The following is a 20,598-nucleotide window of genomic DNA, read 5'->3' on the forward strand; positions in this document are numbered from 1 at the left end:
TTTTACGCGAACAAGGTTTGTACATCCAAGAACAGATCTTAGCACACAAAGTTTAGCGTGTTATAACAGAAAACATTTGAATTTATACAAAACCCTGCCCATCACAAATTCCAAGGACACAACTCAAACCAACCCCTTTATAATAAAGAGTTTTTAGAGCACCTACTGAAAGTACATTAAACAGTAACTGTGATTTGTTATTTTAATCAAAAGGTTAGATTGAATGCAATGGCTTTATGGCGTAAGGTCTTGTCTACGCGACTATAACAGTATGTGATGATCAGAGAAATTCCTAACAAGCAAAGTTGAAGCATCAGATTGTGGTTATTCCTTGGAAATGTTTACAATGTAAGCAGATGTTAAAAGGCAAAATTATCATACAGCAGAAGTGTCTGTACACATGTTGCAACCAGTTAAAAACCCACTGTATCTCTCTGATGTTGTAGACCTGATATTCCAGTTCTAGGTCTCAATCTTATAAAGGTCTTGTGCATGTGCGTTACATACATATGTACTTACACACACACCTTGGGGTTTCACAATATGAAATCTGTACATATATGATCTCAAATAGCATTCAATATGGCATGCACACTCAGACAGAAGTTCTATTAAATTCAGACAGAAGTTCTATTAAATTTGAGAACAAAACCAGAAATATTTTAGTTCTTCTCAACATGTTTCATAGTTGCCGAGCGTCAGAGGCCTCATGAATCACATTCCAACCCTTTCTGCTACGAAGAGACCAGCACGATGTAGCTGTTTCCCCTACAAAAATTTGGTAACAATTTGTTTTCCAACTTTTCCTTTCCACAAGTCAACTTTCACTACTCTTCTTGTTCCTAAAAACCACAAACACAACAAAAGTTTTCTCTACTTTTGGCAGCGAAAGAACCAAAGTAAATTAATCTCAGTCTATAAAACTTCATTACCATTTTCACAATTCAAGATGAAATAAAGAAAAAAAAATCCTATAAAGCAAACAAGAAAAAAAAAAGTGCTCATATTTTCCTCGATGTCTGTTTTTAAAGTTTTGCGGCTTTGTATTTCTTGCCGGAAAGCTGTCCAATAAAAACATTTCCCTTCTTGTTACCTCTCAGCCTCAAGACTAGCACCATTCCTGGAATCAATCAATAAAAGTTTCTTTCCACTGGAGAAAGGTGCAGGGAACTTCAAAGGGAATGTTGTTTATGAATATATACTATACATTATGTTTTAAAAAAGTATCAGTTCTGAAGAAAAATTAAGTAACAGCGGTTTTTGGCGATGATTCATGTAGTTTGGTTCTCAGACACAGCAGATGGCAGTTTTAACCCTCGTTCCTTTTTCCCCAAAAGGTTCAATGGTCCTTCCGTGTAAAACAACATGGCAGTGGTAGGTAATGACACCCCTTATATTCTGTCAAATATGTAATTCTTGGTTTAAGATAAAATAAAAAAAATGTCTTCCCAGTAATATTTATTACACGTTTAACCCTGAAAAAGAAAAGAGGAGGAGAGTGGCATTAAAGATAGAGAGTAGCTGGCAGGATGGGTGAAAATTCTGTACATGGTATAACAAAAACCATAAAAAAAGCTAGACAATGAAAAAGAGAGAAGACAACTACAACACGCGTAAGACTTGAAAGGATATTAAACAGAGATTTCAGGACAATGGTTTCCCTGAACCCCCCTCCCACCCACACAAGGAGCTTACTTTTAAATATATTTCTGTAGACATCACCTTAATCTATCTGGATTGTGTGGGTATAATCTTTTTTTCTTATTTGAAGGATATTGTGAGTAAACAATACTTTTTTTATCTTGAATATCTTGAAACTGATGTTGGATATAAATCTGCTTCTGTAGCAGCAGTGATTTGTACATAACATTAATCATATGTAATTATTATTACATATTATTATTATACGTAATAATAAATTAGTCATATCCATGGCCCCATGCAGAACAGAATATCACTGGTAGACAAAGCAGTTAGTAGTATCTAATGAAGGCATACAACTTTCTACAGTGCATTAGGAGATAGTGGGGGTTGTATACAGAACAATTCCATATTAAGTAAGTTTCCTTCTTATTGACTAAAGGCAGACCGTTCATGCACCTAGGTGTGACTGTGGCATCACCCCTAAACTACCCACCCAGTGCCAAGGGGTTAAACTGCCAAAATCCCACAGAATTATTAGAAGGACCTACCATGCATGCAAAATTAGACCCAGGAGTCAACAGGCTGCGGTTTAGTGTCTCGTGCGTCCACCAGATTCACAGTAGGCCTGTTACTCCGGGTAATGTGTTTCTTATTTGAGTCATTCTGCAGCGGCAGCAGAAAAGGAAAGGAGAGAGAGCAAAATAGAGATTAATGCAAGGAGAGGTGATAGATCGGCTCAGAACCACACTGAGAGAAATTAGTTCATACGGTGAGGGGGTTAGAGGAGTGTCGTCACCCAAGCACATAAAGCAACAAACGGCAGAAAAATAGAAATTGCTAAATAATTTAACATAAACAACCAGCTCTAAGTATTTCCAGATGTTCCCCCTAACACAACCAGAAGGGATCTGTAACCCAGCAGAGGCCTTCCACTGGAACAGAGACAGAGAGATTTGTGGAATCTTGAGGTTACACGCAGTAGCAATAAACACAGGACTCGCTCTCTGGACCCACACACGGTACCCTGTGCTTCAGCTTGCGGGTGGGTAAGGTTTGTTGATCATCATCCCATTTAAGCTAAAAATAACATGTGGTTGCTTTCTCTTATTACAAAATACCAACTTCCAAAATCATGTTTTGTGCAGCATATCTTCAAACATAATGTGTGGAACAAAAACAAGCAGTGCTATCTGCTTTATTTGATACTTTGACTGTTTGCCTGCACTTCGAGCCCTTCGCTCATATACAAACCTACCGCATTAGCCAGACATGTACAGAAGTTTACCTTCAACGGTTCCTTCTCGGACAGATCTCCCATGTTCTCATTGGATCTATATTTACGTTCCTTATCCCGGTGATCAATGGTTGAATACCCATCTGATTAGCAAAGGAAAAGGAGTTGTTGAATATAACCAATGCAAACATTTATTAAACGTTCAAATTCGGCAGATTCAGCTGAACATTCATTATATTGTGAAAACATGGAAATCTTCCACTGCTACAAGGAAAAAAAGGTGTATTTTAGCAGGTAAGACAGATACAGTAGCTTACAGGTACGCATTGAAACATACCCATTATATTCTACATTCCCTCACGCACGGGCCCTTAGCAACAATTTGTGGTACTAACAATATGACAACAAGGGCCACTTGCCCAGAGTTTCCCAATAACTGGGGACATAAAAGGCCATAAATACACAATACAGTACTCCATGCTACCCTGCACAGATCATCATACATCTTCCCAGTTAAAGAAGCCATCCAGATTAACAAATACTACACTGATGTAGATAATTCAGGCAAATATGAAGATCAATATCTAGAAATTAATATTTTACTACAAAACCAAATTTTGTACTATCTAATAAATAACGGCCGTGGACCTTCACATCTGTGATTAGTTTTATTTTTTGTATGCTAAGGCAAATTATTGTTTTTCCTATATTAATACAGTGAAAGGTAAATGTTCCGTATCCACCATTAAATATAATGTTTATGATCATTATTTGCATAATTCAGACTTCTGATGTAAAAGCAACTCTGGTCACTCCCTTACGAAAAATTACTGCAGTTTTTCTGAAGTAATACTGCAGTTTTTTGGACATGAAAAAACTGCAATAATGCACTTTTACTGCACATTTACTGCAGTTTTACTGCATTTGCACTTCACTGTACTGCAGTTTTACTGCAGTTATTTTTGTAAGGAAGTACAAATGCAATAAAGCTGCAGTGCATTGAAGTACAACGGTAGGTTTGCAATATAAAAAAAAAGTGCAGTAATACTGCAGTAAAAGTGCAGTATCGCAGTTTTTTCATCTAATGGCTCTGCTGAAGCACATGCTAGCGCAGGCCAATATGGTATTTCATATACAATTAATACAAAAATGAGGTAAAACCCAAGGAGGAAGAAATATTTGGACTTGAGGACCACCTATATAAGGAACTCGCTGCTTAGCCAAGTGTTGTCCCTAAAAAGCACTTGAATGGTTAGGAACTTCAATTAGTTAAATATAAATTGAGGCATTAATTAGATTCACAAAAACCGCTTGCGCTGACTTGGCTTAATTGTGCAAATATTTGTATAACCGTGTTACAGTACAGACGTCCTGATAAAATTGATAGAGGTTTGGTTTCTGACCTTTATTTCGAAAGAGATGGCAGGGGATTTGCTTAACAGCGACTTATCCTGAAGATGAGGAGGTAGGAATTCCACCAGAGCCTTTACAACAAAAGCGTGGCTCAATTTTTATAATTAATTTAGCCTTTTGCTTACCAGGGCCAAGCTCCCCCATGGGTATCATGTCACGGCTTGCAGATTTCTTGTTTACTAAACAAAAGAGAGACATTTCAGTCACTACTTCACATGCAAATTGTTCCTCCTCGAAATGAGAGACTACGAGGTATAAAAGTGTGAGATAATAGTGTTGATCATGATTGTATTTAAATGGCTTGGGGCTCACATATTAAACCCCAGACATTTCCTTTGTAATAACCGTTGAATACACAGACATGAAGTGAATAAATATTAACTAAGTTCTGTTTTGCAACTTTACTCAGAGTTGTCCAGTTTTGTCTGCATACCTGGGAACTTGCCAGGTTTGACCAGGAACGTTCTGGGCGAGCTTCTTTAACCTTAGGGCAGGTCAGGGGTTTATGTGTGTGTGTGTATATATATATATATATATATATATATATATATATATATATATACACACACAAAATACTTCAAAATAATAATCGGTACTATATCATCATTTGATTAATGTGAACCATAATAATAACACCTTGATAATACAATGCCTTAGCTTTATCATCTACTTGAGTCAAAATGAAATGTATAACACACATTATCTGATATCACCACAACTAGGTATGCGTTTGCTCAATTCTTGTTCTGGAATGACTCTGGAGAGCAAGTGTCTACATAGTATTCTAAAAATAGCCATGTGGTTTGTCACATCCATGTCCAAAAGTTGGCCTACAATGTATAAATTTCAGACATTCAACCAAGAACAGACAGCTACTTCATAGCCTGTCCCCAATTGGGAGTATCTCAACTTTTAGCTCATCTGTGCCATTAAAAAGAATACAGTCCGGTCCACAACTGAAATGTCAGGCAAATTTCTCCTGCACGAGAGAGCCAACAACCCCAAATGTACGTTTTGGCCTTCACTGACCTCGTCAGTGGGGAACGGTTGGTATCACTCAAGGCACATATGGGCTGATAATGTATGTAAAGAACAAAATTAACAGATCTTTCATTACAAATGTTGAACCACGCTTGGTTTCCTCATGAATGTTAAAGCAAGAGAAAACAATATGTTTTTATATATAGAATTAAATATAGCATGTATTATATTTACTGCTGATGTACTAAGAAGCTGACACTAGGTCAAGCATCTTACCTTGGCTTTTATCCACCAGTGGAAGTGTGCTGTCATCAAAGCCTGACTTCCCATTGCCTTTGGATCCTTTTGGCAATGTAGACACAGCTGACTAATATTTGAAACAAGATATTAAGAATATTCAGCCACCTGCTGTGGGAAGGTAACAGATCTGTAGGGACAGTGGTTTGCAAAATCTGTCCATTCCAGCTTAACAATAAATTAACTTTGCATGAAATTAACGTGACCTAACAGTTTGTTTCAGTAACATTTCCCTTTATGAAATTGGTTCATCATTCCCGTCCCATAGTTCTTGTGATCATGCAAAGCGGTGACAGCCATTTTCATGAATGAATATCAGTATTAAATCACTATAAACGACAGCTACAGTTGGATAAGAATTACAATAATTACATATAGCTAAAAGGGTTCTATATTCACTGACAAATGTCAAATTTAACAGAAAAACACATAAAAAGTATGAATGACTTTAATGGCTACTTAATTATTTTTTCTTGCTTAACCATTTACAGAAATACACCAGCTTGGCCTATGCCCACATTACCTGGAAATTAGCTTTATTCCATCCTTCTTTCTGGAGTGAGCTCCGCAGCTCTTTGTAGCTCCATATCATCTGCAGAACATGAGATGCGGCTTTCACCTCTCGGGGAGACTGGCTGGAGAAGCGGAAGAGATGCATGTTACCTTTTCATGACCACTCACGTTCAGAAGTGCATCATCACATCTAATAAAACTATTAGGCTTCCTTGTCTCTTTGATATCAGTAGGAATGGAGAAAGATTTACTCCTGTTATCAGCATATCTATCATAAATCACACGGCAGATCCACAATCACCCGAAACATAAATTAGAGTTTTTAAAGTACAATTCTGATATCATGTGATATAAAATTAATGCAGTCGTGAGGCACTTGTAGAGCCCAGGTCAACATTAGCTGTAATATTAGCTTGTCTCACCAACCCCAGCTAATTCGGTTTAATAGCTGCTGTGATATGTGCCTGGTTACCTGGATTTGTTTATGGTGATGAGTTTTTCAATTCCCTGTGTCTGTATCAGGGAGCGGGCATTCTCTAAGCTGTCCGTGATAATTTCGTGAATTGTATTCAGCACGGCAACCACTGTGTCTTCTTCCAGGTTTTTAGCCGGACGTTGCTGCCCTCCAGGCAAGTTTCGCACCAACTGCCCCATAGCATAGTTCCCTGGAGGAGAGTAACTTAAACATTACCTTTAAGAACGTGTGAATCCCAGTGACACTCAAAAAAACACACAATAAACATACATATTGTGGTAGTCTGATGTAGCATTCAAAAGAAGCACCAGAAAAAGGCATGCTGCTGCAAATGGACAATACATTTATATATATATATATATATATATATATATATATATATATATATATATATATATATATATATATATAAAGTACCCTGTTCGATATTGGATTGCATACTGTTGCCTGGTAACCGTTGTTAAAGCGCGGCACTTAGTTTACTTGAATGTATTCAGCTTGTTACCTAGTGATGTTATGCTGCAATAAGTATCCAATGAATGAACACAATAAAGCACAACCTCAGTTTCCCTTTTGAAGGCTTTGTAAGCTGGATAAAACGTATCTCAATAAGCTTTGTCATATTAATGTTTAAGACTGCAGCTCAATTTTATATGAAGTTTGATTTCATTATTAACTCTTGTTAACACATGCCGAAGTTCTTTCATTTTAAATTCACTGCCAAGCTGACACTGTTGACGTGACAAAAAAGATGACTATTGTACACTCAAAGAGGGGGTGCGGGTTTCCAGGACCAATGCGTGTAGCAGCTTTTTCAGTAATTGTTCATCATATAAAGCGTGAGATACCTATGAGGTCCTTGTTGCGCCGATCCATGGAGAGGTTCCTCAGAGCGATGGCCACGGCTCTTACCACTTTGTCTGAGTCGGACTGCAGTAGTTCCACAAGCACTGGTAGCCCTCTCTCTTTACGCACTGTCGCACGTATATAGGTTGACCACTAAAGGTTAAACAAAGACACATTTCACAAACTTCCATTCTCTTCTCTCACACCATCCATATGTTAAAATACATATATTTAAATGCAAAACATTCACCATATTGGTTTAGAATATGAAAAGTTGTTTGTCAGACACACTGCAATCTCACCTAGAAAGCCCTTAACAACTCTGTGTCCTCCCCCATCTCTACACTTATCTCCAAATACTCTCCAAATCCCCCCCTTCACTTGCAACAACCATTATTAATAATTTTAATTTGTGCCCCCAAGATTCCATCCATGTAGCTTCTACTATCCGATTCTTTACCTGGTTCTGTCAGAATCTCTGGCACCTATTTAAACGAAATAAAATCTGTTCCTGCTGCCAGCGAGATATAAAGCCACCGGTTTAGCTACATCACCTCTTGCTCCTCACCCAAGCAGTTCCCACCTTCAGTCTCATACCCCCTAAACCCCCTAGCAGACTGACTTGCAAGAGCCTTCTTCTCCGTTATGCCACTATGTCAACATTTTTTAAAGTCACTGCCAATAAAGAATATGCTGGTGGTCTTTAAATAAATGGAACACAACCATAATGTTTTATTCACCATACGGGGAGTTGAGGGGCCTATCTGACACAGAATAGTGATGACATAAATGTGCTGGAATCATTTGGTGGAGTACATAAAATAGACATCTGATTTGTGTTAGAAAATTAATTGTTTTTAATAGGCATACAAACTGCAGAGATCCCCTCATACTATCAGCACAAAGCCAAACATCATCTCACTCACAGTCCAATTCCCGGCACTCAGGTTCTGCAGGGCCCCCGCGGCTGCCTCTAATGTGTTGAAGTTTTGACTCTCCGTCAGAATGGATAAATAGAGCCGGACAACTTCTGGTTGATACAGGAGTTCAAAACCTATAGATACAAACAGAACAGGTTGATAAATTACTATTGAACTAATTGACTCTTTAGCGCCAGTTTATCACTCATTGTCCTGTGCTCTTCTCCATGCATCTGAAGTAGAAGTTGCTTCATTGTAATTATTTGAGATCTCCTTAGCAGGGCGACTGTGAAATTTCAGTGTTCCCTCTAACATTATGTTTTAAGCTGCACAATTTATAGTCTCAACAGCTCTAAACCTGAGACAAACACCCGACGCATTTCTCCATTGACACCATAAAACTGTGCAATTATTCTATTAAGAAGGAGCAGGACAATCAGAGGGTGGGGAACGCAAACGCTTCACAGAGACGACTACAGTTTTTCTGTACATACCAGTTCAAAACTTTCCTATATTAACAAAGCTGCGTGCATTACATATGTAGTGGATCTGAAGATCAGTACTGTCTTATTAATGCTATAGTCTAATATAGCAAATGTAACAGTAACCCCTATATAACTGGACAATTTTCTCAGAAATTAGATCGCAAAAAAAAAATCACCCGTCCGATAATTATGCACATTTATAACAAGATGTTAAAGAAATTGCATAGTCAGAATAACATCAATAGATTTAATTAAGCTTAAGATCTAAAATCTGAATGGACCTCTGAGGTTTTGAAAGTGTGTGCGACTAAGAGCGATGGAATTTGTTGGTACTTTTTAAATAAGGTAGAATGTCATTCAAAGCTTACTTTATAAAGAACCATCAAATACCATAGTTCTAAGTTAGTCGCATAAGCTTTCAAGACCTAAGCGGTTCATTCAGATTTCAGATCTGGAAGCTTAATTAAACCCATTGATGTTATTCTAACTGTGCAATTTTTTTCTTTGTAACATATAATTAATATATATAATTGATAATATTAATACTGGCAAACTAATGGGTATTATAAACATCTTAAGACACTGTCTTCGCTTAGACAAGTAAAGCAGTATTCTTGATGATTAGAAGTTTATGTGAAAAGTACATTTGACTATAACTCATCATGGTGGACAGTATACAGAACAAAAAGACCTGCCCTGTCTATGTATTAAGCAACAAATGGAGAACCACAGCTCTTCCACCACATGATGGCAGTAGAAACACTCTTATAACTTGCCTGAAGGTCAAAGCCAAGGAAATGCATGTAGCCAGTCACCTCGAACACTTGAATAAAGCATTACAATATCTCTATCAGCATCACATAAAGCCAGATGAAGGATCAAAATGTTTTATTGCTCTCATCCTTCACGTGGAACTCGACAACACTGTAGAAGAACCTCAACTGTTCCTTTTTGCATCCAGACACCATGATCTGAACAGGTTAATAGAAAAAAGCAAAGACCTCTGAGCGAGTGGAGAAAGGTTTGCTAAAGCTAAAAGCAACAGCATTCAGACACTAATGGGAGTCATTTATCTAGGCTTCGAGACAAGTGAGGAGCTCGAGGAGTACAGGAGATTGCCTGCCCTTGATTCAACCCCAAGAAGCCCCGGTCTACCAATAAAATGTGTCAGTCCAGAAAAAAGGGGCGGTTGCACCTACATGTAAACCATTAGGAAACCATGGGCCAATTTAAGAATGATCTTGTATTTCTGCATCACCTATGCCTATGAGTAAACAATCGGCCTTGATGACACAGAATTTTCGAATGTCTCTTGATTTACAAACAGATGACCACGTATTCAAAAGGTTAAAACAGAACCACATTTTAAATGTGTTAGGCATGTAATATTGCATTTAATTATTAATGGGTAATCCAATATATGTTAGGCATTTGATTTGCAAACTTATCCACAGTAACATTAATTAATATATCACAGAGAAACAGAAATACCAGTTCCTCAAACAGGGCCCCAGATTAATCCACTGCATGAAAGATGGGTCATTACTCAATTCTCATATTCTCTTTATTCAAATAAGTGTTCTAGGTGGTCTTTCATCCTCTGTTTTCTGAAATCCATGTATAATATGAGAACATGTGGTCATCATAATCAACACTCGTGCTAATCACCCATTAGACACATTACTGGACTCCTTGCATGGATTTATCTGTGTACAGCAATCACCTAGTAGCAATCTTACAGACAACATCATTTGTGTAGTGGTTTTTGAGTTAGGTCACTAAACTATGTTATATCTTTCAGGAGAAATGTGCCAAACTTGGTCTTTCATAACACAGAGATAATGTAGTGATCTGAATTTGCTCTGTAGCCACGAGGTCCATAATCCAATATTGAAACCCCGAATTAAGGAAATTACACGGCAAACAAAATTACTATAATCTAAATTTTCCTTATCTGCTTAATGTATTATTCTACAGGCAGGTGCATCTAAGTATGAGCAATTCTAAACATATGCTATAAAACCAAAATAAAAAGCAGCATGTAATATGTAGGCTTGCCAGTTTGAGTATAAAGGTACAGCATACAGAAAGGAAAATGAAAAACTAAAATGGATATATATATATATATATATATATGCCAATTTCCAAAATATAGTAGAAATGGTGAAAAATGTTTGAAAACCAAATCACCATTTCAGGTCATTACCCAGAACAATCCAAACTAAAGTATGACGAAATATGATGCCTGATAAGTCTATGATACTTATTTAATACCTAACTTAATGTGATCATTGAGATTGCCGTTCAGGGGTTTTTTTTGTATTTCTGTCATTTGCATATATTGTGTCAAAACACTAATCCACATTTCAACATAGCACTGTATACGATCTATAAAAAAAAAAAAAAAAAAAAAAAAAGAGAAACAAATTTTTTTTTATTTGAAAAGTAACTAAATATCCAAATAAGGTAACAGCTGAAACCTTGCCAAATCAGGACATTAATCTTCATCGGTGGTCCAATCCTCAAGGGATTTTTACTATGATTGCATTGAACAAATAGTAAACGCCAATTGGGACCTTCATACAGAAGAGGTATTAAGGACAGTTTGAGGGACCATGAGAACGCAGCTTTATGTGCTATCCAACTACTTCCACATATGGGTTTCTGTAACTGCAGAATGGTCTGTAGACACAGAGGAATGGTTTGAACTTCTTTGTATGTCATAGAGAATACAGCTCAGGTCTCAATGACCCAGACAATCGAGTATGAGCCTGTGGGGGGTGTAGTCTATCCAGAGCGTGCCAAACGAAGACAACCGTACAACAATACAATTAAGGACCAAAGAGACAAGCAGTTGGGAGCAACTAAGAACTAGGATTTAGGATGGATCTACCTAGTCTACCTTCTACATTGTATACATTATTTCATAATGAGAAGACGCTGTTCAGAATTCATGCCCAGGCAGTAGAATGTTTGATTTACCACATTGGAAAAAGTAAAAAAATGGTGAAAAGCCGGTCTAGTAACATGACCACCAAAGCGAATGTAAGCTTTTACACCGAGCATTGCATTTTAGGAACAAACCTTCAGTCCGCAGAAGCACTTCTACAGTTAATCCCTTCTCAGTCGGCTGGCTTAGCAAAGCTATTTTTATTAAAAAGTATCAATTTAATCACTAGATTTTGCCATCATTAGAAGACCTACTTTAATGAAAATAAATAGAGCAGATGGGCAGGAGGGCAAACTCCTTTGAGCTGAAGAGGAGGCGGTCTGAGTGTCTGATTGTGCCATTGCCGTGGAGCAGCAGCACAAGCACTTGGGTTATTATAACTGCACAGTGAGCCCAACTTTTAAATTCTAAATGATAAACATCGTAGGAGATTTGATCAAATTGAAATTGCCCGTAGCAAGCTCGGTATAACCTACATACGTACATATACATCCACGCAGTCTGTACTTCACAGCTGCACTGTACACAATACAATCTACTGTATAGCTGCAGGAATGTGACTTGGAGAATGTTATTAATGTGCTTAGGTTGTTTTTTTTTTTAAATAACCTGAGAAAAGATAAATAAGTCTGGAACGCTGACATAGGAAAGCACAGTGAGGGAAGGGTAATGTGGACACAAACGTAAGCCTTTCATTAGAACCATCAGAGAACTCGGAAAATTTTGAACAGAAAAAGATCCTTATGACGAGCAGGACTCTGCCAACACCTGTCAGCACCGGCCCAAACACACTGTTGTCATGGTTATTTCATTCGCCCCTTCATTAGATGTTGCAATGTTCCGCTAGTTTATTTTACAGGATTTCACACATAATTATTTGTCTGTCTGGTAATGAAGATACGTAATCCGTATATATATCAGCTCATCTAGACTATCCATTGCTTCCTGTATTTAAGACTTGGACCTTAATGAGTCCTTGGTCTGTCAATGTAGAATAACAATATGTTATCCCACACATGTTTACATTTCCTCAATGTATTCCCTCAACCACCTCTGCTTGGAGGATGTTCTGCTTATTTACCAAGCTCTCAACGAAGTAAAGCTTTCTTACATCACATTTATGTTTCTGAACGACCTCTTGTTCTAACATTACACTTCTTTAAAATACCCCCCTGCACTTTATATAAACCCCTATAGAAAAATGTTAAGGGATTTAACAAGGACATATACAGCACACATTGCCCATATACATAATATACAACACTGTCCCAATGAAATACACAACACAGGGAAAAAACTAAATAATGGAAAATATGGTAATTATAACAATGTCGTATTGCCATGAAGATGGTGATGAAATTTGTATACGGCCGCCTGCGTCAATAGGCTTCCAGCAAGCGACTTCAAAGGCGACATTTTCTGCGCTTAATATATGCAAAAGTTTAATGCTCTGGTTCCCCTAGGTGGTTGTTAAATCATGCTAATGCCAGCTTGATTGAACATCTGTACAGCATTGCATTTTAATGGCCTGACCAGGATGTGAGTTACCACCGCCAACATGCCATTCTTACTTTACTGCCCGCTCAAAAGACCAATAGAGATCAAGCGAGAGCCCCATTTCTCACCCCGGAAACTATTACAAGACTCTGCAAGACGCAGGCGAGGCAATGAGGTATGTACATCACCCAAAGTCAGAAGTAACGAGAATAACTAGAACAGTGAATAGATGCCTTACAGTGAGAAGAGATGATTAATTTAAGTGTATTGTACCAATGTACCATGTACACACATAGATATATGTATATATCTATAGCCTCACTTATTATGAATGTGCCGTTATCAGTGTATCATTTGCATGATTACTCCTTCCATTATGTTATCTATGCCCTAAGGTTAAGTTGCTGATTGTCGTTGATTGGTTCAGGTAGCTTTTGTATGGGTGGAATGGGGAAAAGAACTTTATGAGAGGAAATCAAATATATAATGCTGGCTGTGGATCTCAGAAATAGAGTAAACAAATCCAAAACACCTGTACTTAAGCCCCAAAAAGCACAAATTATAGGTAGTTTTAACAAATGAAACATGTTTAAACCTGTACCAGGTGTGAAGATAAGGAGCAATGTGATCAGAAAATTAGTTGGGCACAGATGTTCAAAATGGACCAAATAGACAGGTGTGTAGGTGTTTAGCACAACTAACATTAATACTATACACAAAAGTTCACTTGGGTTAGCTGTTGTCCCCTAATGCACAATGCAAAGCGAGACAGAATATACCATTACCATACAATAAACATAAATCGCAAACAGCAGGCCTAGGGAAACATCAATATCTAGGAAAACCACAAACCAGCCAAGTAGAGTATGATAGTCAACATTTAAAATCATAGTTTAGGGAGGCAAGGTCCACTGGGAATATCTGAACTCGGGTAACTGCTCATCTAAAATTCAAAATGCTTAAAAGCAGATTAGATGTGGTTGCCGTGCTGTTCTAAATTATAAATAACTGAAAGGGAGATGAACTTTGTATTCTTGATATACTGCTCTTAAGGGTTCTCAGGGGAATTCGCCATCATGATATAATATGTGCATGTTTATATCCTCAGTAACTTGGTAGAACAGGCTCCAAGCATACGGTAGAAAAACAAGGTGTTGCCTTGAGATTCGGAGAGTTTACAAATCTATCTGTAATTTAATTTGTGTTTTGTAGAGAGTATTCAGAAAAAAATATTTTATAGAATAAATCAGCTGCTTTGTGGTGGCCACAGGCAACTTGGCATTTTGAGATGCGACACACGCAAAATAACTTTTCAAACAGTGAAGCCAAATATACCTAGTGAATAGCTGTGCCCAGTTTGGAGAGAGCAAAATGCCTCACAGATTTCAATATAACTTTGGCATGTTAATCTAGGCAATGCTTAAAAAAGCTTTTTCTAAGCTTACACACCAATCATGAGGCTTTACGTTCAAATTCATTTCGTTTCTGGGGCCTAAAACTACTTCAGGGATTCCTTCTTCACCCAATCCTGAATGGGTCAGGTTACCTCTGCACTTTGAATTCTAATATCATAATACATTACAGTCACTCTGATGGGACAATCCCTGAAGCCAAAATTATATAAATGAGAGATTATTCCATTAAAGGTATGTGAGGAGCCAAAAGGGGAGATCGTTCTGGCAATGCATATGACAAAGGTGACTACACGCCTCAGTATCTCATTGTGTCTTTTAACCTCTTAGGACCAGGCTGTTTTTTCTTTTTGTACCCTTTGTGTCCATTTTAACATTTTTTTCCGGTGCTTGTGTTTAGCTGTAATTTTCTTCTCTTTTGTTGGGCTTTCTTTAGATAAAAAAAAAATGGTTTTGAAATAATCCTATTTGTGAGCCTATCTTTGAAGCCAGTCCATTCAATTTACCAATCAAACCATATATTTCTGAGAACTAGACACCCCAAGGTATTTCAAATGCTGGTATTTCACACTTTCCATACACTAGTTTTACTTACCAGCCTTTGTCATGCTTTGTGGTAGCAATTTTTTTTCTTCCACACAAATTGTACTTCAGTTATAAATTTACAGCTTCTGGTACAAGTCACTTTAAAACAACACCCCAGCAACATATCCTGAGTACCACCCATACATGGGTTTGTCAGGTTATTTGGGAGCTAAAAGGCCATATTTGGGGCATGTGCAATTCAGCTTTTCAACTCAGAATTTTGACATCTGGTCATCCTGCCTCTATATCCTATTTGGGGCATCTTTGAAGCCAGCCAATTCAAGTCACTCTGATCAAACCATATATTTTTGAAAACTAACACTTTCCATGCACTAATACTACCACCAGCCTTTGTTAAAGTTTGTGGTAGTCATTTTTGTGCGTTTTACTGTGAAATGTCTGTCATTTGTAGTTAAGGGGTTAAAATGGATGTTTTTATGGAGAGTGCCTCACAATTACAGGTACCTCCACCAGTGTCGGGTTGCATCAGACAATTTGCAGTATTGAAAAAGCATGCCTGAAAGTTGCATACATCAAGAGAAGATTTAGTTTAGGAAAGCTAAGAATTTGCACGTTTTTAACATGTCAGAGGTATTTATTTATCAACGGAACCTTCAGTAGCCTAAAGAGAAACCACACTAACTAGGAAACCCCCAGCCTGTAAAATCTACAAACAACTTGTCTTGTGTTACATTAAATCTTTTTTTTTTCTTTCTTTCATAAACTGCCTATTGTATTTACTTTGCCATGTGGACTGACCACCCACACAGCAAATAATTAAAAAAAAACCAAAAAAAAAACACTTTGGCATCCATATAACATCTAACCGTTTAAATGTAAGCAAAAGGAAATACATATACATCCTTGTAAAATTAATTCAATAATATGCAGCTTCCTAGTTTCCCTATCTGTTCATTATAATTAGTGCTTATCATTTTCCATGGATAAATAACCGACAGACTGACATGCAAGTGTGTATTGCACTTGAAATTGTTAAAAGTTAACAATTAAACATCATAAAAAGGAATATCGGTCTTCTCTCATTTAGCACTGTATTTACAAGCTTACATATTTATCACGTCTGAAGTGGCTCAAAAATGTACAGCTGTTCACTTGATGAATCTCTACTAATTAAGATATTCTATAGAACTTTATGTTCACGCTGCACCAGGAATAATAGCCGATTTCTAAAGTCATAAAGTGTTCGAGCATCTTAATAAGCTAAGTAAGGAGATGCCAGCTTAGTAACATTAAAATGTTTCAAATCTGTTCTAAACTTCATGAATCCCAACAGTCAAGATTAATAGCAACTGCGGATTGCAGGATTTTTGCTGTCCCTAAAGTAGCCCCTCTGTGATTTAGGGATTATTTTTAGAAGGAAATTCTTGTGGCTGAAATCATTCAGAAAGGAATGAGCAATAACAGTCAGCAAGCAGACCGTTCTGAACATTAACGGAAAGCATCTCTGTCCTCTAAATGCATTTGGCAATAAGGAGGACTGGGCACAAACCGTCAAATTAAGTGGTGTTATGCATGAAAAGTTGTTTTAAGGACCGTAAAGGAAATCACCTTTTTGACCAGAGCATAAAGAATACCCAATTCATAGTTGTATGGGACATTATTCCATTAAGCTATAACAATAAATATATGTTTGCTCTTTAAAAAAAAAAAAAAAAGTTGCAGGTCTGGAAGGATGACAATTAGCAACTTCCTTTTTAACAGAGGTCATATATAAATAGCCACTGGAGGACAACGGTTCCAGAACAAGCAGGGAGGAATCTTTCTACTTCAGGGAGAAAATGTGCTAAACAGTAGTTACTCATACACAAAGATGTATATGCCCATGTTGCTTTGATTGCACCAATAAGGTTACAGTTTACAAGGGGAAGGGACAAAAAAAGTGCCAGTTTTCCAAATTTCTCTTGCGTCCTCCCAACAGCTCACATCAGGTGCCACCTCTTATAAATAAGTGCATTTATGTTTATGGAAACTACCCCTATAAGGGAAAGAGAAACTATTTGACTTTCAAAAGGGCAAAATCATTCTTAAGGGTACTTTCACAATAAAGCTTTGAAAAATATTTGTGATAAAAAGAGAAAGGGGAAAACATTTCAGAAAAAAATCTTAACAGCTGGGCCCCGGCATATTAGTTTTAAACTGTCTGCAATGATGATCGGACCTATGAAATGTCTTTGGTTATTAAAGCCTCCACTTTGTCTTAATGATGGGAATGAGGTGTGAGAGAATGGGCTCTCAGATCTCATCAGGATGGCAGAGAGGAGGCAGCACTGTCATTCTCGCAGGAAAGTCAGAAGCGGTAATGATGCCCTGAGTCACCTCAGTCTGAAAGAGCTTATTAGATGGGAACTTAGTCTCTATGTCTTTGCGCATTAGATTCCTCCCAATCATTCACCCCTGCATACTAACTGCCAGAGGTGCAGCCTCCCTGCCGCAGACAGCACTGCTGTCACAGCCTCCATATCCTGTAACAATGCACGATCTTATTGATGGCAACACACCTTCACAAACACTATTAAGCGGAAGGAATTAACCGTGAGCAGTCTTGCAAGTGAAAAGAATATTTACTCTCCACAAGTAAATAAGGGTTTAATATCATTTCCGATCCAAGGCTGTGCATGCTTAGCATTTTGGTTTATCAACAAACATCCATTTTTTTTCTAAAACCACAAATATAATATTACGTTTTCTTTTATTCATTACTGAAATGCACACCAAACATACATTTTCCCCTTAAAATGCATTGTATTAAAAAGTAGTAAAGCATATTCTTGCATGATTCTACAGATGATACAAATAGATTTCCAGAAGCATGAACTCTGTGTTTCTAAGCTATGGATGAACAACAGCATCCAAAAGTAGAGATGAGACCTCTCAGAGCTTCACCAAGTGTGTAGGGTTTGGACCCCAATCATAGAGTCTCAGGGCTCAAGGGCATATTATCAGGGTCACACAATACAGGGCTATTTAATATTGAGCCCTCATTTCATAATATTAGGGCATCTACATCATAAATAATGACTGCAATATATTCATTTAGGTGGGACTTTTTGACGAGCTTCAGGGTCAGCTCTTTTAGAAAGTTCCACAGTATGCCCATAAGTGGTCTGAGGATCATGTTAACTGTAAAAAAAAAAGCTTCAGGTTGGCCGATTGGAATGCAAATGCCTTATCTGGTATTTAGTTAAAGAGGACAACCTCTATTGACACCTACAAGTGAGACAAGCAGCTAAATGGGGTGCTGACTGAGAATTAGTTATTTTACCCAAATAACCCTATTTGTCATTATTGGTTCCTAGTAAATCTAGAGCTTTTATCACAGGGAAAATCTGGTTATTTTAACACACCAGACAAAAAGAGATTTTTTACAGACTGAGATCACAAAAACATTATTTAAAGCTGTGTGTGTTTAACTATATATCTGAATGGATGATTCAGTGCAACTGTTTCATTTTTTTTTTACAAAGAATATATAACAGAACATTTAGCTCCTATGCACTCTATATTGAGAGCTACTGTGGATATGAGTAAATAAGAGAGGTTATGCAGGTAATTGAGACTATTCGGTAATATCTGGTGCTCCAAGCTGGAACGTGTGGTGTACAGGACTCTTCCTGTTAAAGATGCACCCAAAACATCTCAGGGGCTGCACTAATCCATAAAACTCTGTTGTGATACAAGAGATCTCTCTGTGTGGCATCTGCTGCAGGCGATCTTTTCTCCTTAGCCTCAGATATAATCAATATTGAGGATTCAAAGGTCATCTTGCACTCACCGTTTGCATGGAGGTTGATCGATTGCAGAATGGGTACAATACACAGAAAGCTGGTACATATCAGAGAGGAGGCACGCAGACAGAACACAAAAATCATAGCGAAAACAACCCCAGACAGAATTCAGGTTGTGGGGTGAGCACAGCAACATTAGATCATTTCAGCTATCTAATTACAGAGATGGTGAATACCTGAGGCAATGATGCTTTAACAGGAGGTCTAAGAGAATATGTTTGGTTACTGGGTATCAGGCATACACCAACTACTGAATTGAGTTCAAACAGCTGCACAGGTCCCAATCACATTGAATGCCTCCATCTCCACACTCTTTCTACATTGTACTCACTGACGGGGTATTGATATTGACGTATTAACAAGTGATCGCAATCACCATACGCGGAGATACATAGCGGAAGCCATTCTTATATAAAGATAAGAATTTTAAAGGCGTCTATAAGCCAAAGACCTGCGTATCATATTGATATTATACATAGTCTTCAGTGAATAATGTAACTTCCTCCATAGAAAAAAGCCAAGTAATCTGTTTTGCCTGCTGATTCCTGGAATCAACTTGTGACCAAGTTTCCAGTCTTCTTAGCAGACCACAAGGAGTCTAGCAGAATACAGGCCACAAGACGTTTGCCAGAATATGCAAAAATAAACAAATAAAAACAGCAAACACCACATAACATGTAATTTTACTTAATGTATATGTTCATTTGAGCCAAGAATATAAAATGGGTCATCTAATATGCAAGGAAGGCCCTCTTTTTTAGGATTTGGATTTAGACACATTGATGATTATGTATAAAAGGTGATTCTAGTACAAAGTTGGAAAAGTGGTTTTACTGCTATAGCAATCGATATGGTATGGTTCAATCAGAAGAACGGTTCATTTGCTGCTATGGTAATAACACATTTCAAACTTAGCACCAGAAATCACTTTTTAATAGATTACCCCAAACATTTTGGGCTGTCCTAACTTGATGACAACGAATGGGTCAAGCCATTTATAAGAATGGTGTTCAAGTCATGTTTATATTTGGTCTGTTGGGTCAGATCTGGAAAAAAAGATTGTCGTCAAGGACTACAGAAGCTTTAGCTTTCCAGAATACCAGTTAAAATAATGTCCACTAATACAAGTTAATGGGTTAACTTCATACTTATTAGGGTAACTGCAAAAAAAAGGGATCATTTTACAACCAGCTGTAAAGTATGCATCTCTTTTTAATGATATTGCAACATCCAAAAATTAAGATGTATATCTAAATATCCTAAAATAATGAAACCTAAAACACTAAAATTATGTCACTGTAACTGCATTGTTTTCTTCTTTGGCAGAATCTCTAGACTACTCTTCAGTGATTACGCCAGAATGAAGGAGTGTTTTTTTTTTTTAATATAGTAGCTTTAGTTGAAGAAATTGATACTTTTTATTAGACCAACATAGAAAATACATAAAGATGGAAGAATATAACTTCACATCCTTTTCTATGTTGCCCCCCCTATGGGTTTCAACCAAAGACCATTTTTCTATGAAATATTTTAAATGTTT

General features: G+C 37.3%; 1 protein-coding gene across 2 annotated transcripts in view; it reads right to left on the reverse strand.

Annotated features, from left to right (window-relative positions):
- Nucleotides 1–2,205: 2,205 nt before the first annotated feature.
- The window catches only part of LOC149290363 (splicing regulator ARVCF-like), a 112,657-nt gene continuing 94,264 nt past the window's right edge, over nt 2,206–20,598 (reverse strand). For both annotated transcript variants that reach the window (XM_089489675.1, XM_089489674.1), the window contains 8 exons: nt 8,330–8,457; nt 7,406–7,556; nt 6,555–6,747; nt 6,093–6,204; nt 5,549–5,639; nt 4,417–4,470; nt 2,930–3,021; nt 2,206–2,307 (listed from right to left, as the gene is read on the reverse strand). In XM_089489675.1, coding sequence (XP_089345801.1) covers nt 2,206–2,307; nt 2,930–3,021; nt 4,417–4,470; nt 5,549–5,639; nt 6,093–6,204; nt 6,555–6,747; nt 7,406–7,556; nt 8,330–8,457 — 923 coding nt within the window. The remainder of the gene's footprint in view (nt 2,308–2,929; nt 3,022–4,416; nt 4,471–5,548; nt 5,640–6,092; nt 6,205–6,554; nt 6,748–7,405; nt 7,557–8,329; nt 8,458–20,598) is intronic.

This window comes from Sceloporus occidentalis, unplaced genomic scaffold (genome assembly GCF_023333645.1).
Source record: "Sceloporus occidentalis isolate IW3139 unplaced genomic scaffold, rSceOcc1.0.p SCAF_40, whole genome shotgun sequence".
Lineage (NCBI taxonomy): Eukaryota > Metazoa > Chordata > Lepidosauria > Squamata > Phrynosomatidae > Sceloporus > Sceloporus occidentalis.